The 25429-nt window shown below is 46.3% G+C and overlaps 1 protein-coding gene across 2 annotated transcripts in view; it reads left to right on the forward strand.

Moving 5' to 3' along the window:
* The window catches only part of SETD7 (SET domain containing 7, histone lysine methyltransferase), a 48888-nt gene that overhangs the window by 15473 nt on the left and 7986 nt on the right, over positions 1-25429 (forward strand). Inside the window, exons 4-8 of one of the 2 annotated variants that reach the window (XM_017347335.3) lie at positions 6017-6218; positions 11069-11258; positions 15729-15810; positions 19200-19317; positions 22882-23039. In XM_017347335.3, coding sequence (XP_017202824.2) covers positions 6017-6218; positions 11069-11258; positions 15729-15810; positions 19200-19317; positions 22882-23039 — 750 coding nt within the window. The remainder of the gene's footprint in view (positions 1-6016; positions 6219-11068; positions 11259-15728; positions 15811-19199; positions 19318-22881; positions 23040-25429) is intronic. The other variant, XM_051819472.2, reaches the window with a different exon arrangement.

Genomic DNA, 25429 nt, shown 5'->3' on the forward strand with positions numbered 1-25429 from the left:
AAATGTATCCTATGAACAAGCTATGCATGGATTTCAACATTCTTTTGCACCAAAATGAGCTTATCTTCTAACTCTTTTTTTTAAAGATTTATTTATTTATTTGACAGAATTATAGGGTGGGTGGGGGGAGAATGAATCTTCCATCCAATGGTTCAGTCCCCAAATGGCCACAATAGCTGGGGCTGAGCCATGCTGAAACTGAGCTGGTAGCTTCTTCCAAGTCTCCCACATGATGCAGGGGCCCAAGCATTTGGCCCATCTTCTGCTGCTTTCCCAGGCACATTAGCAGAGAACTGGATCAGAAATGGAACAGCCAGGACTCGAACCAGCACTCATATAGGATGGCGGCACTGCAGATGGCGGCTTTACCTGCTATGTCACAGCATTGCCCCCACCCAGTTCCTTTAAAAAATTTATTTATTTGAAAGTCAGTGAGGATGGAGGGACAAAGAGAGAGAGAGAGAGATTCCATCTATTGGTTTACTCCCCAAGTGGCCGCAAAAACCAGGGTTGAGCCAGGCCAAAGCCAGGAGCCAGGAGCTTCATCCAGGTCTCCCATGTGAGTAGCAGGGACCAAGCACTTGGGCCATCTTCTGCTGCTTTCCCAGGCACATTAGCAGGAAACTGTATCAGAAGTGGAACAGCTGGTACACGAACTGGCACCCATGTGGGATAACGACATTACAGGTGGCCTCTTTACCAGCTATCCCACAACGCCAGCCCTTTCTAATTCCATTTTCTGTGTACTTTTCTGAGAACCCTCATAGGTTTCATAATCCCGTTTTATTTATGAAGAAACTAAGGCACAGAGTGACTGAGAAACTTGCCCAAAGCCACCTAGAGAGTAAGGCGTGGAGCCGAGAATCAGCCTGATGTCGATTCCAGTCCTCTTTTCACTCCATCTCCTGCCTCTGCTGTCCAGAGGCAAGGAGAGCTGTGGTCCTCGCTGCCTTCCTTCTGGGCCATGCTTTAACTTTACCTGAGGTCCTTCCTTAGCTGTAACTGTGAAAAGTTCAAAGGAGCCCTAGGTGGAACTCAGTATCTTGTAGGGGTCTCAGCAACTTGGCAGGAGTTTGACCTGTAGACGGAAGGTTTTCCTTAGCACGCAGCTCAGCAGGGTCAGGCCAGCTAGTTGGCCTCCCCTTTTCTGTTTTCTTGTTTGTAGGGCATCTAGTAGGTGCTCCGGGGGAAGAAGCAAGGATGATGGTAGTCTGTTTCCATTATCATTGCGACTATGCTTATTTGTTGGGAACAATGGAGAGGTGAGTGTCTTAGTCAGTGTGAACCCTGCCATAGCAAACCCCATGGTCTGGGTGGCCAGACCAATGGTTTGGAGGTTGGAAGTCCAGGAGCAAGGCACCAGCAGGTGCAGTTTCTGGGCAGCTCCTCCTTGCTTGCTCACATGCAGAGAGGAGAGAGGGGGAGAGGAAGAGTGGGAGACAGAAGGCAGGGTCTCTGCTGTCTTATCCTAAGGGCAGCACCATGGGGAAGAGCCAAAACTGCTCCATCCCTAAGAACTGATACTAAAAGGAATTTTTAAATGAAAATACAGTACTATTTGAATAAAATGCACATGTGCCAGTGCAGATAAACAATTGTAAAACTTCTCCATTTCTTTGTGAGTTAGCTTTCCTAATTTGTTTTTATGACTGGAAATTTAACACTAAGCCAAGAGCTTTGATAAAATGGTGAAAAATGATCTGTACTTGTGCAGAGGAAGAAATTTAATTAAAATTGATATTTTAATTTCCTCCCTGTTTTCTAGTTGTTTAATTCAGATGCTGGTGCCAGAAAAATCCAACAAGTGAAAGACTGTTTTGTGGTTTCTTAACCAGCTAAGGAAGTCTTTTCATACTTTCCTAACTCGCAGACTGTTCCTGTCTGATTCATATAAGGAATACTATCTGCCCTTGAGTAACTGTTCTCGGCTCCCAGCAGAAGCACCAGCTGCATATCTGCTGTGTTTATATGTTGGGGAAGGAATGCGTGGATGTCTACTTCTGATTTGTTCCTAGGAAGGACTTGCACTCTGGTAGAGAAACAAGACCCAGAAATGTCACGTCCATAAAGACATGTCGTGTTCTGTCGTAGCATGACTGGCTCCTGTGTGTGATGTGGGCTGGATGGGGTCAGGGTGGACTTTGTGGGGAAGCAGGTCTGCCTTGGAAGGATGAGCAGACCCCTGCTTAGGAGGCTGAGGAACAGACTTGCTCCAAAACACAACCCTGGATCCACCTTTAACAAGACAGATCGGAAAACACCTGCTGTGTACCTGCTTTCCCAGTGTGGCCAGATGTGGGCATTTTAACAGCCAGTCACTAGTGCCATGTGCTCATAGTTGCTTGTTTTCTGGAATAAAAGATGGCAGAAATCTGAAGGTTGTTTTTGTTTGGAAAGAAGAGAGAGAGAGGGAGGAAGCCAGGGGAAGATGGGAGGGGGAAGCAGGGGAGGGAACGTGACCCTTCACTTTTTGCCTGAATGTGCCCTCAGGGATTTGAATGTGTTTTAAGATGGTGAGCAAGGAAGAACACAGTGTGGAGGCTCAAGTAGAGAGAAGTCACCGAGGACACACACATGAGCAGAGGATTCCGAAGCAGGACTCGGCACACTCTTTGTGTCCAGGGTCAGAGAGTGGAAATTAGGCTTTGCAGGGCACATATGGTATCTGCTGCAACCAGTCACCTCTCTGTAGTCGCATGAATGCAAGCAGTGCACACAGCCATGTCCCAATAAAACTTTATTTACAAAACTAGGCAGGAGGCTGTGCTTTGCCAGCCTCTTCTGGAAGAAAATATAAAAAATAAAGGTAGCATCTTGAATGCCACTCTGAAGAAGCTTTTGTTTTATGGCCTCAGAGACGGGAGGATTGCAAAGACTTACATTGCTATTTCCCTGGAGAACCTAGTTCAAGTGTATAACATGCCCCTCTTGCCATCACATTCCATCCAAGTCATCATTAAATGTTGCCTAGAAAACTAAGCAGTGTCCTCAGGCAGATGCTGAAAGAATAATGCAGTGAGAAGTGCCCTAGGAATCTGCATTTCTGTGCCTTAAGTCAGTAGAGGGGAGGGAAATAGCAGCTTCTGCACGTAGGAAGAAATAGTGTCATGACGCAGGTGGGTTCCGCTGGTAAGGTAGGACAAGCCAGGATAGCATGGCTGGAGGAAATACGTGTAAGTCCCGGAGATTCTGCTAAACTTCATTTGTAAGACCTATGCCTTATAGATGGGATCATAAACCTGAGAAATACTGGCAGACTAGTCCATAGGGGGTAGTTCTTCCCTAACACACACGGGGACATTTTGAATGCTGTTGAGAATCCAAGGTCCATAAGTTGCCAAAACTAGCAAATAAAAATCGAGGGCACTCAATTAAATTGACATTTCAGATAACAGCAACAAAAAAATTAGGGGCCAGCGTTGTGGTGTAGCAAGTAAAGCCACCACTTGTGACACCGGCACCCCATATGGGCACCAGTTCATGTCCCGGCTGCTCCATCCAGCTTCCTGCTAATGGTCTGGGAAAAGCAACAGAAGATGGTCCAAGTTTTTGGGCCCCTGCCACTCATGTGGGAGATCCGAATGACGTCCCAGGCTGCCAGCCATGGCCTGGCTCAGCCCTGGCCCTTGCAGCCACTTGGAGAGTGAACCCACAGATGGAAGATATCTCTCTGTCTATCTCTCTGTCTCTCCCCACCCCCATAAGTCTGACTTCCAAATAAATTTTTAAAAATTCTTTTTAAAACATTAGTATAATTAGGTGCCATTGAATCTTTGAGACAAACCCTACTAAAAATTATTTGTTGTTTGTCTGAAATTCAGGCTTAGCTGAGCATCCTGCATTTTCTGTGGCAGTGCTGAGAATGAAGACGAATGATTTCATTTTTCACACTGTATATTGCATCATTATGTCAGCTGATTAGTTATCCTTCACCAAGGTTGTCGTTTAAGAAAAAATTGTAGGAATCTAATAACAGTTCAATCTCATTAATCCCAGCCTCTCCGATTTAGAATTTTGATTATTTATGCAAGGACCATGCTAAAGTGCACTTTATTCTCATCATGAATGCAGTAAGCCTATTTGTCATTGATAAGAAAAACAAAGCTGAAAGAGAACTATTTATCTCCTTGGGAGACTACAAGTAGTGTAATTACAATGTAATCAGAGGCAATCGTTATTGAGGCTGTGCTTTTCATCTAATAATTACAGATCATTTCTCAACCATTCATTCAAATAAGACAAGACTCTACCAGGCAGAGTCAGGGACAACCACCTCAGTTCCCATGCCCTCTTTGTGTCCCACCTGCCCAGTACGTGGCATGACACAGTGCATGCCTGTCCCACCTGCACAGGCGGTGGACAGTGTGCACCTGCCAGTCTCTCCTGTTCCGTGGTGTTTGTTGTGTTAACCACATAATGCTCACCATTTAGAAGGCGCCCTCTAAATGTTTACTAGTTGAATTAATGAATGCTATCTGCATATGTTAAAATAATCAAGCTGTCTTTGTTTCTACATTTCTCACATCCTTAATTTTAAAAATAATTTGAGCTGGTTCTCTCCCTTGTTCCAAGTTTTAGTATTAAAAGGGAATTTTTGCTAAAGTTAGTTTTCTTGCACAACAGCCATTAAGAGGCTAACACTGAAAATGTGTTTCTCAACTGGCAAGTGTGTTTTCTGAGGAAAGGGGGAGAGGGTTCTGGTAAAATTATACCATGAGCCCCTGCTGTGAGCTGCCCCCCCTCCTAGTGTGGGACCACAGGTCTCAACAGCATCCAGCAGCCAGGGAGATGAGCAGGTTGAGCCTGCAGTCTCCCTTCCCAGCCCCTACTGGCCATGCTCATTTGTGTGTGTGTGTGCATGTGTGCACACTGGCACATGCATGTACAAGCATGTGCCACCTAATGGCCCCATCAACAACAGACCACATATCCTGTCATAGTCCCATAGGAATATAACACAGCCTTGCTGTGCAGGAGGCTAGACCATGTAGGTTTGTGTAGGAACACACACTATGATTTTCACGCAATGACAAAATCACCTAACAACAGTTTTCTCAGAAGGTATCCCTTAGCATTAAGTGATGCATGACTGTACATGTATACACACACACACACACACACATGCACACATACATAAGCTGAAATTGAAACCTAAATATCTTTCAAAGAGATGGAAGGAGATTCTTTTGACTGCATACAAGTATCAGAAATAAAGAAGACATTATTGACTTGCAACAAGTTTACATCTTTGAAACCACATTTGTATTGTTAGAGATCACTATATGCAAGCATCTCAAAGATCCTTAAGAACTGCCAGTGAATTCGGGAACACCCTGAGGAAAATTAAGTGTGAGTGGTTCCAATGCAGAAAGGGAAATGCCAGAATTTCTATCATCCATTTTCTTTTTTTTTTTAAGATTTATTTATTTGAAAGAGTTACAGAGAGAGAGGGAGAGACACAGAGAGAGAGAGCTCCCATCCACTGGTTCATTCCTCAAATGGTCACAACAGCCGGGGTTGGGTCAGGCTTGAAGCCACGAACCAGAAACTTCATCCATGTCTCTCATGGCTGCAGGGGCCCACGCACTTGAGCCATCTTTGGCTGCTTTTCCCAGGCCAGTAGCAGGGAGCTGGATCAGAAGTGGAGCTGCCAGGACTCAAACCCACACTCATATGGGATGCCAGCATTGCAGGCAGCGGCAACCCCTATCCCCAGTCTTGATTGTCATCTAGCTTTGGGCACGGTTAGGGAAAGTGTGTTCCCAGTTTCCACCAGTGCTTCCGTTTCCTCCAGCGGAGAGAGAGTTCATAGGAATCAGGAATCAGAGGTTAACTCTCCTCTCTCTTCCTAATCTTACCCTTATGTCTAAAGTCATCTTCCTAGCGATCTGTGAGAACCAGAGAGGCTTCGCCGAATAGACGCCAGGATTGACACTCAGCTGTGCGTGCGAGCCTCCCTTTTCAGCGCGTTGAGTCCACGGTCCCACTCGCCTTTTTGTTCTCCCTTCTCTCACAGCACCCTGGAAGGGTATTACGTGGACGACGCCCTGCAGGGCCAGGGAGTTTACACATACGAGGACGGAGGCGTTCTGCAGGGCACCTACGTGGATGGAGAGCTGAACGGTCCAGCCCAGGAGTACGACACAGACGGGAGGCTCATCTTCAAGGGGCAATACAAGGACAACATTCGGCATGGAGTATGCTGGATCTATTACCCAGTAAGCCTCGGGACAGTTCAGCTTTGCTACAAAGTGGCACGCTTTGAGACAATACATTGATTCCTGACAGTAAAGAGTAAGATGCATTCTCCCTGTTAGAGCTGGGGACGCTTGAAAGCTAAGAGTCCCCAAAGCTGAGGGCTGAGGCCGGGAACTGATGAGGCTAGCGCTGCTGCTGGCATCCACTGTCCACTTGGATCCCTGGTCCTTGGGTCTACTCTTGATTCTTTTTCAGTATTGTTTCTAGAATGATTTAGTCATGATTGGGACAAATTGGTTTTTTTATACCATGAATAAAGTAAAAAAAAAAAAAATGCATTGCTTTTAATTCCCTAGCCTGCAGAAAGAGATGCTAGAATATTTCATTGTTGCTATGAATTTTATTCTGTTTCTTATATGTAAAATTGAATCCTGCAACTTACAATCTTTTTGGCATCATTACAGTGTTGTTGCTTGGTTTTTACAATCCCGCTCAGTACATTTTAAGGTTTATAGAGCTTAAATTGTGGTGATTAAAATGAACTTGCCTCTGAGTGTTTGATAGCACTTTATGATATTTATGGAGTTTATTAGAGCGAAAAGATACGGTAAAACTCATGGGTGGGAACTAATGCACTCATTTTTGTTTGCATTTCAAATATCCCATCTGTTGCTAGTGAATTTCCAGAAAATGTTTCAGAAAAATAGACCTGAGGAAATATTTTATTTAATATTTTATTTCAGCTAGAAGTTAAGTCAAAATATATTTTTTTGCTTATTCTGAAACCTATCTGCTCATGATTTTAAAATGTTCATAAAAAACAAATTATTTGTAATATGGTTTACAAGAATAGCAGCCCTAGCTAAATTTACTCACACATAATTTTTCTTAAATAAATCATACTCTAGGAAAAGAACACTGTAAAACTTTTTCTAAGAATTGGGGAAGCATTTCCATATGGTCTTGGTAGGATCTGGGATGGATCAAAAGTCGTTGGAGTTCCTACCCAGAAGGAACTAGCAAACAGGAGGTCAGGAAGCTGCAGGTTCTCGTGGAAGCCCGAGACTGCACCGTGAACACCTTGCTGCCAGGTGCTGGGGGCAACCGATATGGCAGGGAAAGAGGCAAACTGCAGGTGGCCAGTGAAGTCCTTGGATGAGATCCAAGATACAATAAGATTGGTGAGCAAGTTCACCTCGCTGAACATGCAGCTCCATTTTAGCCACTAGCCTTCTTTAAAAAAAAAAAAATCTTTATTTATTTGAAGTTTATTTGAAAGGCGGGCTGGGGGTGGGGAGTAGGGAGAGAGATCTTCCATCTGTGGTTCACTGGCTTGGCCAGGCTGAAACCAGGAGCTGGCAACTCAGTGAGGGTCTCCCGTGTGGGGGGCAGGGACCCAAGTACTTGAGTCATCACCTGCTGCCTCCCAGGGTGCACATGGGCAGGAAATTAGATCAGAAGTACCGAGTAGGGGCAGCACAGTGGCGCAGCAGGTTAAAGCCCTGGCCTGCAGTGCCAGCATCCCTTATGGGCGCCGGTTTGAGTCCTGGCTGCTTCACTTCCAATCTAACTCTCTGCTGTGGCCTAGGAAAGCAGTAGAAGATGGCCCAAGTCCTTGGGCCCCTGCACCTATGTGGGAGACTGGAAAGAAGCTCCTGGCTCCTGGATTCAGATCAGCTCAGCTTTGGTCATTGCGGCCAACTGGGGAGTGAACCAGTGGATGGAAGACCTTTCTCTCTCTGGCTGTACCTCTCTCTGTAATTCTGTCTTTCAAATAAATAAATCTTTTTAAAAATTTTTTAAAAAGAAGTACAGAGGAGCCAGGTGCACAAGCAGCACTTAACTGCTGCACCAACTGTCCACTCCTGTTGGGCTTCATGCTTCTTTTATTAACTACCAAGAGAGGAGTCTGCTTTCGGAAGGAAGCACTGGGGGGTTGCAAGCTTTCCAGCTTGTTTTGGTTGATAGCACCTGCTTCATGGCTGGTGTCCGTTGGCAGTTTGGGAAGATGACCACACTCCCTACACTCTGGATTCTGAATAGGTTGAGAAACACTAGACACTAGTGTCAGAGAGCAAGTTGCCAGTTTTATTGTGGTAGTGTTAGCTTGAGAGATATGGCGTGGACCCAAAACCAGAATGGGCTGCCATCCCGTGGACCCATGCCAGATGAGCCAGCATCACACAGAGTCCCTAGATAGCTGCGGGTTCCCCCCAGGGGCAGGGGACCTGCCTCAGGCAGGAGGGCAGGAATGGAGTGGCTGTAAGGATAGCCTGCAGGCACTGCTGGTTCCCAGGACCTGCGAGAGTGTGAGCATGAAATGAAATGGACACGTGGCAGCAGGCAGAGCAATGGGTGTCAGATCCTCCTTCTCAGGATGAGGGGTCCAGAGGAACCCAACGAGCAGAGACTGTCCTGCCTCCCCAGTGCTACTGGGCACTGCAGATGTGCATTTTTTTGTTTTTAAAGATTTATTTATTTATTTATTTATTTGACAGTAGAGTTGTAGACAGTGAGAGAGAGAGACAGAGAGAAAGGTTTTCCTTCCATTGGTTCACTCCCCAAATGGCCGCTATGGCGGGCACTGCGCCGATCCGAAGCCAGGAGCCAGGTGCTTCTCCTGGTCTCCTATGTGGGTGCAGAGGCCCAAGCACTTGGGCCATCCTCCACTGCACTCCCGGGCCATAGCAGAGAGCTGGACTGGAAGAGGAGCAACCAGGACTAGAACACGGCGCCCATATGGGATGCCAGCGCCGCAGGCGGAGGATTAACCAAGTGAGCCACGGCACCAGCCCTAATGTGCATGTTTTTGTGATGTGGAGCCAAAGCAGGAACGAAGAAGGGGAAAAAATGACTCTCCCTACAGAATTTATAAGCTCACTCTAAGGATAGCTTACTTCTTTCAAAAAGAAGCTATGATATAAAGTTTTTAATTAAAAATTCATAACTCCTTTTGGAAAGAAAAAGGGTTTCGGCTTTATTTTTCTGGGCAAAGAAGGCACTTCCTCCAAAAGCCGAAGTGTGAAGGAGCAGAGTATGAGGCCCTAGGAAGACAGACTTCTGCTTGAAGTAACTAGTTTGAATTGATGGCTCACTTACATTAATTACAGCGTAAAAGAAGCACACACTTCCAGCTCGCTTCAGCTCAATAAACAACACTAAGAACCTGAAGGCAGATCGTGCAGGGAGCATCATCCTCATTTATGCGGGGTTGCTCACAATTAACTCAGGGAGGAGAAAGCCATAAATATATCCCTGATGCCCTTTCAGTCCGTGAAAAATTCTTCCAAACGTCTTCCTTTCTATAGAAGTGTGGTGATGCGTTTTTCAACATGTATGATCTTTTTCCTTCAAAAAGCAATTAGACTATGGGAAGCTATAGGAATCATGAACTTGATGTTACTTATTCCTGCTCTCTCTCAATTAGCTGCCTTTGAGACCCCTCCAAAGTAATCCTACAGGACTTTGACTAGCTAACTGATCCTAGATCCTTGAGCTTGGGAAATCAATCGAGCTTTTGAGAGGACATCGTGGCATTACTATTGTTAGACCAAACCCACGATGTTTTAGATTTTCAAAGCTATGCTGTAAGGACCTTCTGAATAGGGGTGGGGCTGGAGGGAGGAAACATCGCTGGCATCCCAAATTAAATTATTCAATACCTTTTTTTGGCATCCCAGTTCAATTCAAAAAGTATGGGCCGGCGCTGTGGCTCAACAGGCTAATCCTCTGCCTTGCGGCGCCCACACACCGGGTTCTAGTCCCAGTCGGGGCACCGGATTCTGTCTCAGTTGCTCCTTTTCCAGTCCAGCTCTCTGCTGGGGCCCGGGAGTGCAGTGGAGGATGGCCCAAGTCCTTGGGCCCCGCACCCCATGGGAGACCAGGATAAGTACCTGGCTCCTGGCTTTGGATCAGTGCGGTGCACCAGCTGCAGCAGCCATTTGGGGGGGGGGGGGGTGAACCAACGGCAAAAGGAAGACCTTTCTCTCTGTCTCTCTCTCTCACTGTCCACTCTGCCTGTCAAAAAAAAAAAAAAAAAAGTATGAATGGAGTGCCAAATGTATCCCTGGCACTGACCAGGATGCAGAAGCAACTGATGGCCTCTGCCCTACCGTACTCAGAGCCTTGGGAATGAAACACACAAAAGAGTTAAACTCTGAAGCAAACCTGACCCCTCTCCTGGAAGGGGCAAAAGGGAGCAGTAAAGAGTGGGAAGAAAGAAGTGATGTGGAAGGGAGTCCAGTTTAGTTGCACTTTTTTTTTTTTTTTCAAAACTACCTTTCCTTTGAACTCTATAAAGATTCAGAGAAGCAGTGTCCACAAGTCCTTTTGGCCATCTCTTAGAAAATGCAGACAATGCTATCTTTACTCATGTACACAAAAAACTCTTCAGTTCAAATTGACCTAAAAGATTTCCTTAATAGATTGCAAATCCAAAATAACGTTGCAGAGTGGGAGCAAATGAATACGGGAACTGAGAATAACAGTTACTGTTTCTTGCCAAACAAACCAACTAGAGAGCTTATCCAGGATCACAAAGCACAGCCTGTCTCTTATTCTCCAAATCAGGCGCACATGCCCCTGTGTCTAGAACTTTCTAGCAGTGTGTGTCAGGTTGGGGCCGGGGTTGGGGGCGTTGGTTGAGAAGATATGTTTCATGTGGTTGGATCTGTAGCAAGACTCAACCCACCATCATTTGCTCTCACTTCTCCAAGTTACTTCGGATTTTGCATGTGAAAAGCTCAAGGTTGTCAACAGCTGTAACAGTGGTCACATTAACAGTGGGAGTGCAGAAGAGAATGCTCCTGGGCTCGTGTCTGGAGATGAATACTATACGTAATATTGTCTGGTTTTTGGCTTCTCCCACCAGGATGGAGGCAGCCTTGTGGGAGAAGTAAACGAAGATGGGGAAATGACGGGCGAGAAGATAGCCTACGTGTACCCTGATGAGAGGACCGCACTCTACGGGAAGTTCATTGACGGAGAGATGATAGAAGGAAAACTGGCCACGCTTGTGTCCACTGAAGAAGGCAGACCTCACTTCGAGCTCATGCCTGGAAGTAAGTCCGCGGGGCTCTGATTCCAAAGCAGGCTGCCAGCACTTGACAGACGTTCCGTTTCTTCTCGGGATAGTTCGCTTTAGCGCTGTCGGAGGGGGGAGTCAGCTTTGGCTGCAGAGCAGGCTCCTCAACAGGCTTCCTGCAGCAAACACAGCCTTGGCCGAACTCGGAACTCCTGGGCAGGTTTGTGTCTGCTCTGAAGGGCCAGTGGCAGTCTGGGGCAGGGCTTCTCAGGGTGGATCACAGCAGTGTCGGAGCTAACGCAGGCGCCTGTGATGCCTTTTAAAGCCTCCCCTGGGAACTGACACTATGTCACTTTTACCCCTTCCCGTGGGTCTGAGCAAGTCCAGTGGCCGACCAAGCCGAACACTGGTGAGGCAGGGCAAGTCCTCCATGCACTTCAGTAGATGTTGAAAAGTCACGTGACAAGGGGCACAGATACATGATTCTAGCAATGGGAAGGAGTAAAGAAAGAACCACAACAATTCAGTCAATTGCAAATGGCTATTTCCCTAAAAGACCTGAACTATGATTTGATGATACTAAAGAATCAAGCCAGATTGGTACAAACTGCAAAGTTGACTCAACCTGAGCTCTACCTGGAAAAAAATAAATGCATGCTCATACCCATGCCCTCCTTGGAGCCCAGGTCTTGCTTGGAGCGCATACTCCACACATGCACGAACCCAGCTGAATCCATAGTGGGGGAAAATCCTGTTTCCTCTTAGGGGCACAACATGCCACAGTGAAACATTTTCCTGAGTCTACAATTGCTTACTGTAGAAAATCAGGAAAATTTTTTAAAAAATGAAAATTTTGCATTCCAAGTGGCACAGCATAAGAAAGCTGTATGACTTGGTCTGAGTCATTGCAAACCATTTATGACCCAAATTAGATTACAAGGAGAAAGAAGTGGAAAAGGTAACAAATCTATCATCTTCTAGGCTTAAGGAATATTTAGCAACTTGGAATCTGAAGGAGAGTCTCCAAAGGAAGAGTGTCCAAAAATGGGAAAGCTAGCATTGTATTTAGGTCCAATTTCAGTTGCTTTAAATGTCTCAGGTTTTTTTCTTTTTTCCAAGTTAGAAATTGAGGCAGTCCAAATGCAATGTGGGTTTCTGGATTGGATCCTGGAACAGAAAAAGGACGTTAGTGGAAAAAGTGGTGAAATCTGAATAAAGTCTGGAGTTTGGTTCATAGTAATGTCTCTGTTGGTTTCTTAATTTTGACAAATGTATCATGGGAATGTACGAACTTAACACTGGGAGAAACAGCAAGGACTCTCTGTACTATCCTTGCAACTTTTCTGTATATTTTAAATTATTCCAAGATGAAAAGTGTATTTTTAAAAAGGAAGCAGTAATCTTTGAACTACAGATTCTAATGCCTGTGCTCTTGACATCTGCTGTGAAAGGAGACAGCGTTACAGTGTTTAGAAACAAGGTGACTTGGGATGGGGAGGAACCCAGCTGGTGATGCCAATTTTAAAACTTCAAAAGTGACAGCATGTTTGGTGCCAAGAGCCTGAACCTAAGAGTTGCCTAATCAGAGTCCCAGCTCTCTAACATTTACTGTGTTATGGTCTTGAGCAAGTTATTTATTCTTTTTTTAAAAAAGATTTATTTTATTTATTTGAAAGACAGTTACAGAGAGAAGCAGAGACAGAGAGAAAAGTCTTCCATCTACTGGTTCATTCCCCAGATGGCCACAACGGCCAGAGCTGCGCCAATCTGAAGCCAGGAGCCAGGAGCCAGGGGCTTCCTCCAGGTCTCCCACGTAGGTGCAGGGGCCCAAGGACTTGTGCCATCTTCTACTGCTATCCCAAGCCATAGCAGAGAGCTGGATTGGAAGAGGAGCAGCTGGGACTAGAACTGGCGCCCATATGGGATGACGGCGCTTCAGGCCAAGGCGTTAACCCACTGTGCCACAGTACCGGCCCCTCCAATTACTTTTCTTTAACTCCTGGTTGCAAATAGAAAACACCTTGTTCACTGTCATATAAGACCAAAAAGAAAAAAAAAAAAAAGGATTTCTTGGCAGGACTCTAGCAGGTCTTGGTAATTTTAAGGAAACTTCACACAACTTGGAATTGAAAGGGTCAGGAGCCTTGCTGTTTTGGGTAACCCTGAAGAAGCATGGTGTAGGCCTAGTTCTGTCCCAGTCCTTCCTCCCACTGATCAGCCAAAGAATGAGGGTCCCACAGGAGTCATGTGGCCATGAGGACTGATGGCTGGGAGAGGAAAGAGACTATGTAAATAGCTCATCTAAAGCACGCCCCACCTCCACCCCGGCTTCTGCCAGCCCTTTCTCTTGGTGCTTGTGGAGCGGCAAATTGCATCTAGTTCTCTGCTTACGTCAGCAGATTTTCTCACTTAAGCTTCAGGGTGGAATTTCTTCTCACCTCTTCATTCGCCTAGGCAGGAACTCCTTTCGCTGGCCCACCCCGCTCCATCTTGAAGGCTGAGCTCCCCTCCAAGACTTGGCGTTGGCCAAGAGAAGGAATGGATCTAGTCAAAAGCCCAGGATAAAGTCCTGGACACAGGAAAGGAGCAGAAGCAAAGGATGTGCCCTGTGCACGTGCCAGGGGGTAGAGTGGGGGTCAGCACACACTGGAAAGAGGGTACCCATCCACGGCTCCTGTGCGTCCTTGCTTGGTCCCTGACAGCCCTGGGGCACGCAGCCCGGCTCTGATGAGAGTGTTCATCTCAGGAAGTACATGGGGTTCCTAGGAGAGTTTCCACATGGTGGAACAGAGAGTCCACACAACAGTTGAGTTGTTAAAAAGGTTTTTAGAAACAAATTCACAGGACTGGCACTGTGGCATAGCAGGTTAAAGCCATGGCCTGTGGAGCCAGCATCCCATATGGGCACTGGTTTGAGTCCCGGCTGCTCCTCTTCCAATCCAGCTCTCTGCTATGGTCTGGGAAAGCAGTAGAAGATGGCCCAAGTCCTTGAACCCCTGCACCCACATGGGAAACCCGGAGGGAGCTCCTGGTTCCTGGCTTCCAATCAGCCCAGCTTTGGCCATTGTGGCCATTTGGGTAGTGAATCAGTGGATGGAAGACCTTTCTCTTTCTCTCTCTCTCTCTCTCTCTCTCTACCTCTCTACCTCTCTACCTCTCTACCTCTCTGTAACTCTGCCTTTCAAATAATAAATAAGTAAATCTTAAAGCACACACATTCACACGAAATTCCATACCTGGACTGTGTGCATGTCTGTCACCAATTTGCTCTTAGAATTGTGCCTCCTCTAGTCTCTGCCCTGCCTTTAGTGCAGCGGTGTCTGCCCCCTGCAGGCTTCTGTCTGGATTGGACCACAAAGAGTCCTGTGGTCTCGCACAAAGAGAGGGAAGGGAGCAGCGTGAAGCCCTCATTGTGTCAGGTAGTGCCTTCCACAGTAGCCTTGTCGCCTCCTGGTTCCATCTCCCACCAGGAAGGTGCACCGTAGCTCCAACCGCGCCAGCTCTGGAGGCGTGGGCACATGCTTCCTCCTTTGGTCTTTGGCTTAGGTGGCACCTTTGAGTTCCTGCCTGTTTCCGTCCAACTCCTCGGTTCTTCCATTCCCTGTACAACCCCATCAAATCCTGTCTTTTGAAATGCATGGACTGTTACCTAGTTAGACCCTAGGGTTGTTTTCTAACTTTCAATTTGAAGCATTAATTTGGGTTTGGGTTGTAAAAAAACAAACAAACAAACAAACAAAAAACCCAGAAACAGGAACTGGAGACCCCTGAGGGATTGATTAGTAGAGTTATCAGTGATGCCTTAGCGCTCCCAATGCTTGACTTTGCAGGAGCGAGCCCTCTAATTGCCGATCTCAGCTCCCTCTTTGTTAGCCTTCAGAGCACTGGATGTCTTGGTGGTGCTCGGTGAGGATTCTCTAGGGCTGATTCTTTGAGGAGAGCCAATGGTTATTCTAAGACAGTTGTGTACCTCAGTTTCGGGAATAAATTACTCACTGGCTCCGGCACTACTTTCAGAGGAGTGTGACGACTTCGTTAATGCGTTAGCAAAGGCAGTGCTGCCCTTAGTTCTAGCAAGGCTGAACATCTGTTCTGAGCGCTAGGGACTCCTGCCTGGGCTCAGTTGTTGAATTCTGCAGACCATAAAAAAAAAAAAAATTAAATGCATTACCCAATTTGATCTGACCAAAGAGATCTCAAAATTTCATGATAAAGCCTTTTCTTGATTAAAAATGTTAAGTACCCAAGCATCTTTCAAATCAGTTGACTCAAGAAAACCCAAAAGCAAATGGAGATTTTAAGAGATATGGCTGATGGCTATTGGTTAAGACCTAAAAATAAAACCCAAGAGTGACTCTGAAAGCTAGTCGCTTAAGTTGAAGAATTTCATTCTGCTTGGTGTAACTTGAATGGCATTTTTCGCTACTTAGCTCTTTTTTCTCTCAGGGATAGAGAAAACGCTTTCACTGCCCCGTGCACTTGGACTGACATTGTTGTTTGTTTTCAGGCTCCGTGTACCACTTCGACAAGTCGACTTCTTCCTGCATCTCCAGCAACGCTCTGCTTCCAGACCCTTATGAATCAGAGAGGTACTTTCCTCCTTGTGGTTTTCACCATTTGTGTGAGGCGAAACCGCCCCAGTCGGGGGAACTAGCCTACCTCTGGGGCTCTCCTGCCCAGACCAAGCTCCTTGCAAATGTGCCTTTTTCCTCTGCAAGTCCTCCAAGTAAATACGCACATAGTCTGAGCAGAGCCGTTTTGCTTCCATGCAGAATCTGTCCCTGTAGCAGGATTTCTCCACCTGTCCAGCACAGCCCAGCCCAGTGGCAGTCCCGGGATGGAAGTCTGGCTGGGAAGAAACATGGGCCTGCCACGCCCTGTCCACGTGCGCCTTTGATGTGGGTTAGGGTGCTTTAATTTTTCCCTCCAGGTCCTTGCTTCCCAGAGACAAGCATTGCAAGTACAGACACGTATAAGATACAAAAAATAGGAGCAAAATGTATTCCAAAGGTGAGAAAGTGAACACACATGTAAGCGTGGGTTACCGCCCATAGAGATAGACCCATCGTGACTGGGTGCTGGGCCAGAGGATTGCCAGAAGGGAGGTAGGGTGGAGGGAGGGGAGACAGAGGACATCTGGCAGCACCTCCAGCCCTGGTCTGTGGAAAGAGAGAGAGAGACAGAGACAGAGACAGAGACAGAGACAGACCCTGTCAGTTGACGGCCTCTTTTAAGAGGGAGGGGATGGTGCCTCTACAGGCATGAAGCCACTTAGGAATTATATGGCACCTCCTCCCCAAGTTCCACCTGGGAGCTTGATGTCCATATTTTTATGGTATCCTCCCTTTAGGGCCCGGATGAAGCAGATGCAACCCTGGAAAGGGGGCATTTTGTTTCACAAGTTGGAGGATAGTATTACAAATGGGGGCTTGTGACTTCCAGCTCAGCAGACCTAAATGAACTTCCTGCCTACCCTGCGTCACCCTTCTTAGGGCTCCAGGGCTGCAGTTTATGCAGCAGTCCCTCTGTCCCCTGGGGAGCACGTCACACTCGCTAAAGCTGTCCCCTACACATCCAGAGCCCTCCTTATCTTCCATGCCCAGCAGAGGGGTCTGGAACCCAAGATAATTTCTTTATCCACTTAAGAAAGGACAGGAGTGAAACAAAGGAGGTGTGAGACACATAAAGATTCCAGCTTGTAAGGGACACGTTTCCGATTCTGGAAGCTCACTCCCAGAGTGTCCAGCCTGTGCCATTTCCTCTCGTGCCTACGGCACAGCTGAGGTCCCGCTCCCCATGGCTTTTTTCTGCTACCCTGCCTGGGTAGCACTGGGTCTGTTTATAGTAAAGAACTCTCCAAGGTGGGTTTTCTGTCGACTTTGCTCTTTGTAATAAGCATGTATTGCCTCCCATTCCATTTCTATTTCTATTACCATCTCAGAAATAGGGCTCTTCCCTTGTTTGACTAACAGGGCTGACTCTACAATGTCACAATGAATAAGTGGCCTCTTTTCTGGACATGAGACTCTGGCCCAGTTACAGAGGGATGTCTGGTCTCTTTGTTAGCCTCAAACAACACAGTCCATAGTTGCATGTGTCCGTCTTTCCTGTTAGCATTGTTGTGATGACGCTGCCTAACGGTATCTTGCTAACCACTGCTGCTTTACAAAAGCAAACATTTTCTTTTATGCTCCTGGTCCTATGGGTTGGCTGGAGTTCAGCCTCTTTTGACTGGGACCAACTAGGCTCAGCTGGATTGGGCTGGACTCCAGGCTTCAAGTCGGGTTCAGGTCTGTTTCACATGTCTTCATTCCAAGATTCCGGCTACAGGAGCCGCTGTCCCCTTGGGCATGTTCTCCTCCTGGAAACAGTGGGAACTCTGGGGGTGGGCGTAGTGGGGCTGGCAGAGACCTGCCTCGCCTCTCAACACCAGACACACAGCATGCAGTGACTTCCGCTGGGCTCCACTGGGGAGCAGGCAGGAAGTCAGAAGGGCAGGGATGCAACCCCCGCCCCACCACCACCACCAAGATTGCATGGTGCAGGGGCAGGATGTCCTAGGATCTCCCAAAAGTTCATGAAGAATTCGTATTGTGAAAAAGCTATGCATGGGGCTCAAAAATGTTTTCCACCAAAATAAACTTATCTTTTAATGCTATTTTTCCACTAATGTTTTGAAGTTCCTTCCTGTACTTCTGTCACAGGGAAAGTAGAGCGCTGGAAGCAATAATTCAGTCTTTCATTTCACAAAATAAGCCTAAGGTCCATGTAACAAAAATTATATGTCCAGTTCCTGCCAGGTGCCGGGACATCTACTGTCTTAATAAATTCAGTTCCATAATCATGAATGCTGTTTTCTGTTAGAAATCAGTGGTTTTCCTGGACAAGGCCACACACTAAATATTTTGGGTGTTTTAGGCCATCTGATTTCTGTTGTAATTACTCCACTCTGCCTTTGTAGCGCTAAAGTAGTCGTATACAATGCTAAACAAAATGGTGTGGCTGTGTTCTAATAAAACTTTATTTACAAAAAGAAGCAACAGCTGCATTTGACCTCGGGTTATAAATAGCTGAGGCCCATTATATAGCCTTTTATTGGGAAGTATTCGTTTCATTTATCTTTTTTTTTTTTTTTTTGGTCCCTTTTTCCCCACATCCTCACCAGCATCTGTTGTTGGTAGATTTCTGAATGTGAGCCATTCTAACTGGGGTGAGGTGAAACCTCATTGTGGTTTTGATTTGCATTTCCCTGATTGCTAGTGATCTTGAACATTTTTTCATGTGTCTGTTGGCCATTTGGATTTCCTCTTGAAAAATGTCTATTGAGTCCTTGGCCCATCTCTTAAGTGGGTTGTTTGTTTTGATGTTGTGGAGTTTCTTGATCTCTTTGTAGATTCTTGTTATTAACCTTTATCTGTTGCAAAGTTTGCAAATATTTTTTCCCATTCTGTCAGTTGCCTCTTTACTTTCCTGTGTCTTTTGCAGTACAGAAACTTCTCAATTCGATGCAAATTTTCATTTATCTTAATAACTGTCATTCTTTCATGTCAAAGATTCATCTTGAGGTTTAATTAGAACAATCTTTCCCTGCTAGCTGGCACTGACAAACTTGAATATAGTTTTAATGAATATTGGAACGTTCTTTTACTTGTCCAGTAAGACCATGAAAATTGTCAGTAACTAAAAAGATAAAATTCAACCAAGAAAAAAGAGACCCCCTCGTGTCAAGCGCCAGGCAGCTTTATGAATATGCAATAATCTTATTGGCAAATGTTGAACACCACTCTTAAAAGAGACATAACTGCCACTTCTTCCATTCCCAGTGCTAAAACTTTATAATTTTACTTTCCTTCCTTCTTTGTTGGATTATTATAAGCTGAGATTTTGGCTTTGGTAGCCACAACGCCCTTTGTTGGTTGATGTAAAAAGTGACTTATCAGACAAGAAAGTCATTATTCAACCCTCTTTTTCTCTGTAGGGTTTATGTTGCAGAATCTCTCATTTCCAGCGCCGGAGAAGGACTGTTTTCGAAAGTGGCAGTGGGCCCCAATACCGCCATGTCTTTTTATAATGGAGTCCGAATTACACACCAAGAGGTGAGAGGGTGGGAGAGGAAGCTGACGAGATTGGCTGAGGGCTTTGTGCCAGATAGCACCCTTTACTTTCATATTCACCAGAAATATTAAGGAACAAATGGGTTGGCATTTCTATAAAATTGATTGGATAGTTTCCTCTTTTATTTTTTTCTTTTTGAGGCTTAATATTTTTTTACAAGTTCCATTGCTGTTTTATAGAAAGTGTGATGATGCCATAAATCAGGCAATAATTGCTTTGTGCTGGACCATACCCAGTGTCCGAAAAGAATCAAGCTCCAGTCAGACTGTGTGATAATTAATCTATGAGCTCGGGCAGGGTGCTGTGTAGGGGAAGCCCCTGCTTCTGATTGTGTGAGTCCATCCACTAGCCTACATCTTGTCAGGAGTAAGGGGTTCTAGTGCAAAAAAAAAAAAAAAAAAAAAGACTAAAATCAGAAAATTAAAGTGACACAAGCCTTGATACTATGTCCAACATATATGTGTTTTGGTTTTGTTTCTTCGCCTCCTAAGAGTCTGCTTAAAGGCAAAGTTCAGCTGGGGAGCCTCACCCTTATCTCACTTGGAGGAGTTTGGGACTTAAGCTTGTGTCTGGCACCCACATTGATGCCCCCGCTTTTGCACCAGCAGGGGAAATGCCCTGAGATAGTCACATTATTCTACATTCAGAGCAATTGCACAGCAAAAGATGGTGCTTTGCTCAAACTGGGCTGTGGCCAGGTAGCTGGGGTCCCTATAGAACAGTCCAGAAAGTCCCGGAAGTTCAACCTTTGAAAGTAGTTCTGGGAGTTCTGTGTGCATGCTGGCAATCAGCCACCTCTGCACACTTATTCCCTTTGAATAAATTTGCTTTTGGCTGGGAAAACAAAAAACAAAGTGAGTAACTCTGAGATAATGCTATGTTACAGGATTAGTGTCCCTTACCTGAAATGCCTGGGACCAGAAGTGTTCTGGGTTTCAGAATATTCCCATATACATATGAGGTGTCTTGGGGTAGGGCCCAGGTCCAAACAGCAAATTCATGTATGCTTCATATACACCTTACACACTTGCCTGAAGGTGTTTTATAGAACATCTTCAGTGCACCCACTCTGCAACCTGTCACATGCGGTGAGGTGTGGAATTTTCCATTTGTGGCATTGTGTTAGCACTAAACAGTTTAGCATTTGGGAGCATTTCAGATTTCAGGTTAGGGATGCTTAGCCTGAGTTTATTTATTTAAATATTTTACAGAAAGGAAACAGAAGCTTAAAGAGGTTAAGCAACTTGGCCAAGGTCACAAATCCAGTAACAAACAGTGCAGGCGCTCCCTGTGTGGTATTATAAAGATGAATGAAACTCCCTCCTGGCCCTCATGAAATTTAGATTCTATTGAGGAGATAGGAAAAATTCATTAACTGTCTTGAGCCATTTTGCATTGCTAGCAACAACAACAACAAATAAAAAACCACTGAGGCTCAGTAATTTACAAAGCAAAGAGGCTTATGACTCTGGTGGCTATAGGGGGCTGAACAACGTGGTACCTACATCCTGGTGATAGACTGTGGGCTGCACCACTCATGACAGAGAAATGGAAAGAGAACCAGCCACATACAAAAGGAGTCTCCCTTTAACAACCGTTCTCTCCAGAACTAGCCTGGGCCTGCGTGTCCTCCAAGAGCAAACCACCGCAGGGCCCGTTTAGGCCTTACCTCTTAAAGTTCCCAACACCTCAGCACCGCCACCCTGAACCCTCCGGGGAACCAACACATCCAGACCAAAGCAACAGCCATTAACAGTGTAAGGTGCATGAGACCAAGGGTCCCATCCTGACATGACGTGGCCGGGCTGGAATCGTAAGATCCGTGAGGATTCTGTTCACTCTTGACAACTGCTGGGTTGGACCCTGGTACCTAGAACAACATCTGACACGTGATCATCACTCAGTGAGTGCCCACTGAGTAACTGTCACATACAGATAAAGGCATGGTTGTGATGGAGAGGCAGGAGGGATGGTCCACCTCCAAGAGTGAGCAGTTCTGTACGAACATGCAGTCCTGTTGGCACCAGGAGGCTGTTGGGCCGGCATGCCCAGGTCCTGGGGGTGCTGGCTGGGAGTACTTTGGAGAGAGAAAGCCTCATGGTTGCCCTGCGGGTGGCGAATCCTGTTGTAGGTAGGAGAGTACACTGGTCCTCATCGGGGACTGTCTGATAGTCATGCTGATGGCCCACCTGGGGCACAGATGCAGGACGTCTTGCAGCCCCTTTGTTCCTGGTTCCACCGGATGCTCGCTCTTTGCCTCTTCTTTTGCCTCATTTTCTTTTCCCGCTTTTTTGTTTGCACATTTTTGCTGCCTCCCCCCCCCCCCGCAGGGAGGGGCCTCCTCTATATCCATGGAGTTGCTCATAGCTTCTTCAGCCACTCCAACCTGGGGCCTGGGGCATTCCTGGGCATGGCTGGGCACAGCATAGATGCTCCCAGCACGCCAGAGGGGCCCTGGAGAGCTGCAGGATGCAGCCTGGTTGATCACGAAGGCAAATTCAGTGTCAGGGCTGGAGGGGGGCAGAGTTGTAGCAAGGTCCCTGCTGGTGAGGGACATCACCACAATGGCTCCTCGGCCAGGCATTCAGGAAAAGAACAAGTGGCCTTTGTCTGCTTTTTAAGATTTTATTTATTTATTTATTTATTTGAAAGGCAGAGTTACAGAGAGGTGGGGGGAGGGGGGTCTTCCATCCATTGGTTCACTCCCCATTGGCTGCAACGACTGGAGCTGTGCAGATCTGAAGCCAGGAGCCAGGAGCTTCTTTGCGGTCTCCCACATGGGTGCAGAGGCCCACCCAAGGACTTGAACCATCTTTTACTGCTTTTCCAGGCCATAGCAGAGAGCTGGATCAAAAGTGGAACAGCTGGGACTCAAACTGGCACTCATATGGGGATGCTGGCACTGCAGGTGGTGGCTTTACCCGTTATGCCATAGCACTGGTCGGTCCCTTGTCTACTTTTAAGTCAGCTTATCTGGTAATACTTTTGTCTGTCTTTATAAGGGACATAAAACGTCAATCAATAGTAAACTGAACTGCCCATATATGTCATTTGCACCATCAGTATGTGGAGAACCACATTAATTTTTTTAAATTTATTTTATTTATTTATTTGAAAGGCAGAGTTAGAAAAAGAGAGGGAGAGACAGAAAAAGAGGGATCTTCCATCCACTGGCTCATTCCCCAAATGGATGCAATTGTCCAGGCTGGGCCAAACGGAAGCCGGGAGCCAAACTCTGTCCAGGTCTCCCGTGTAGGTGGCATGAGCTCAAGCAGTTAGGCCATCTTCCACTGCTTTCCCATGTGCAGTAGCAGGGAGCTGGATCAGAAGTGGAGCAGCTAGGATTTGAACCGGAGCCCATGTGGGATGCGGGCACCACAGGCGGAGGCTTTACCTGCTGCTCCACAATGCCAGCCCATATTAAGTTTTCCATGTCTTTGACACTAAGATTATGAAGTTGAAGGACATACGAGTTAGTGTCTCCAATGTTTTTGAGCCCCTGGGAGGAGGGACCTCTCGGACACTTGCTGTCTTCTTCTCTGCAGGTTGACAGCAGGGACTGGGCCCTTAATGGGAACACCCTCTCCCTCGATGAAGAAACGGTCATTGATGTGCCTGAGCCCTATAACCACGTATCCAAGTACTGTGCCTCCTTGGGACACAAGGCGAATCACTCCTTCACTCCAAACTGCGTCTATGATATGTAAGTATGACACCAGTGCTAGGGTAGCTCTGGGGCCACAGGGCCCTGAGGGGTGGGGGGTGTGGAAAAGATGTCTCCTGCCCCATCAGAACCACTGAGCGTCCTCCGCCTCATGCCACAGGGTGCTGACTCGAAGCTCAGAACCCAAACAGCCCCATTTCGCAGCCTTGGCAAGCTAAGAAATGCAAAGGGCTTCAAAGGGGAGAAATGCTATGGAAATTCCATACTGAGTGGCTGCTGTCTTTTTGGCTGCCTTCTTTGTCCATCAACTTTCTCATTCTGGAAAATTAAGCATAGTGTTATTGGGAATAATGGTAAAGCTCAAAGTTATTCTGCTCCTGGAGACAATTACAGAACTCTTTCATGATGTGAAAGCAGGGAGGAAAATCAAACCTAAGCCCAGGGCATGAGGTCTCAGTGTTGGAAGAGACTGGTCAAATCCGAGTCCCTATAGTTGGTAACCAAACAGAATGGCACATGCCGCAGTATAGATGAGACCTGAAAACATTACACATGGCAAAAGGATCCAGCTGCAGAGGGGACTTGTTGTGTGACTCCGTTTACAGGAAATGTCCACATAGGACATCTAAAGAGAGTGTAGATTCGTGCTTTCCTAGCACTGGAAGGGGGGCGATGAGAGGTGTCTGTTGATGGGTAGAGGGTTTCACTTTGGGGGGATTAGACTGTTGTAAGATTAGATCATGGGGATGGTGGCACAACTGTTGAATATTTAAGCACCATACTCTTGTCCATTTCACAAAGGTGAATGTATGATGTGTGACTTATGTCTTAAGGTGGTCGTTAAAAATATTAATAATCTGACTCCTACCCTCTGTTGGAGTTTGAGCCTTCTCTTCCATCTGCTCATTGAATCTCTGCTTGGAAACCTCCACAGGTTAGGGGGGATTGTTATTATCTGCAGAGGCAGCTGTCCCAGCAAATGAAACAGATATGAAATTAGCGTTGGCTCAGAGGACTAGCAAGTTCTTTATAGTAAGCCCAAATGACATCCAGCTCTCAACACTGATTGTGTCCCTTTCTCTCCTGTCCCCTGTGTCAACCTGTCTTCTACAAGGTAGCCCTCCAAGTAGTTGAGTAGTTTTCATGTGCTCCCTGGATGTTCTCATTCCAAAGCCAAGCATCTCTGGCTGTTCTCGAAAGCATACAGCTGGGACTTTGTACCATCGCCATCTTTCTCCTTAGCTTGGCCGGAGGATGCCAATAATGCCTGGGAGCTGATGAGCTGTGCGCAACCCTCTCTGTGCAGCTATAGCTTGCGGCCCTCAGTCATCCCACTTGTTAGCATAGGCAAGAGCAGATCGTGTGCACCTCATCTGGAGGAAAATTGCCAGGATTTGGAGGTTCCTCAAGAATGTTGCTTCTCGCGTCTCTGAGATGGCTGAAAAAATCATCTGGCAGCGCCTTGCTCTGCTTGGCAGCCAGTAACGAGCACTGGAGCTGCATCTTCTGTTTAAAGGGCAAAGGACATGTGTCATGTGGAGTGAAACTGACACGGTTACTAACCCCAAGGCGCCCATGGCCAATGTGGATAAGGCCAGAGCATCATTCCAAGCTGTGCTCAGCTTAACAGCAACCTTTTTAAAGCAGTAGTAACTAAACAGCATTATTGCTGCTTACGCTGCTCCAGCCAGTTCTGTGATTTCATTGCAAGGACACGATCTTTCTCACCAAAAGAAAAAGACCATGGGACCCAAGAGAAGGTCCCATTATGCAAAATTACATCCCTGTACTCAGGAGGTCTTGATTTTGTTGCTTTCTTTGTTTGCAAGTTCAGTGTGACCAAATATTAGTCATTTGAGATCATGGAAAGACTACATGAACAACAGCCAAATACCAATTCATGACATTCGCTTCTGAAATCATTGGCATTGTTATATGTGCTTTAACCTAAAGCAATACTCTGTAAGCTGTTTTATGAGGCTACTTCAAAATGTTCACAGGATTAAAAGATAAGCTTGTTTTGTCCAAACAATTTTGAAATCTATGTGTAGTTTTTTTCCTAATATACATTTTTTAAATTTTTTTTAAAAGATTTATTTTATTTATTTGAAAGACAGGGTTATGAGAGAGGTAGAGACAGAGAGAGAGAGGTCTTCCATCCGCTGGTTCACTCTCCATGTGGCCACAACAGCCAGAGCTGAGCTCATCTGAAGCCAGTAGCTTCCCCCATATCTCCCACATAGGTGCCAGGGAGATTGGGCCATCTTCTACTGCTTTGCCAGGCACATTAGCAGGGAGCTAGATTGGGAGTGGAGCAGCCGGGACTCAAACTGGCACCCACATGGGATGCCGGCACTGCAGGCTGGAGCTTTAACCTGCTATGCCACAGCACCAGCCCCCAATATACATTTTCTATGCGCTCTTCCAGA

This window comes from Oryctolagus cuniculus, chromosome 8 (genome assembly GCF_964237555.1).
Source record: "Oryctolagus cuniculus chromosome 8, mOryCun1.1, whole genome shotgun sequence".
Lineage (NCBI taxonomy): Eukaryota > Metazoa > Chordata > Mammalia > Lagomorpha > Leporidae > Oryctolagus > Oryctolagus cuniculus.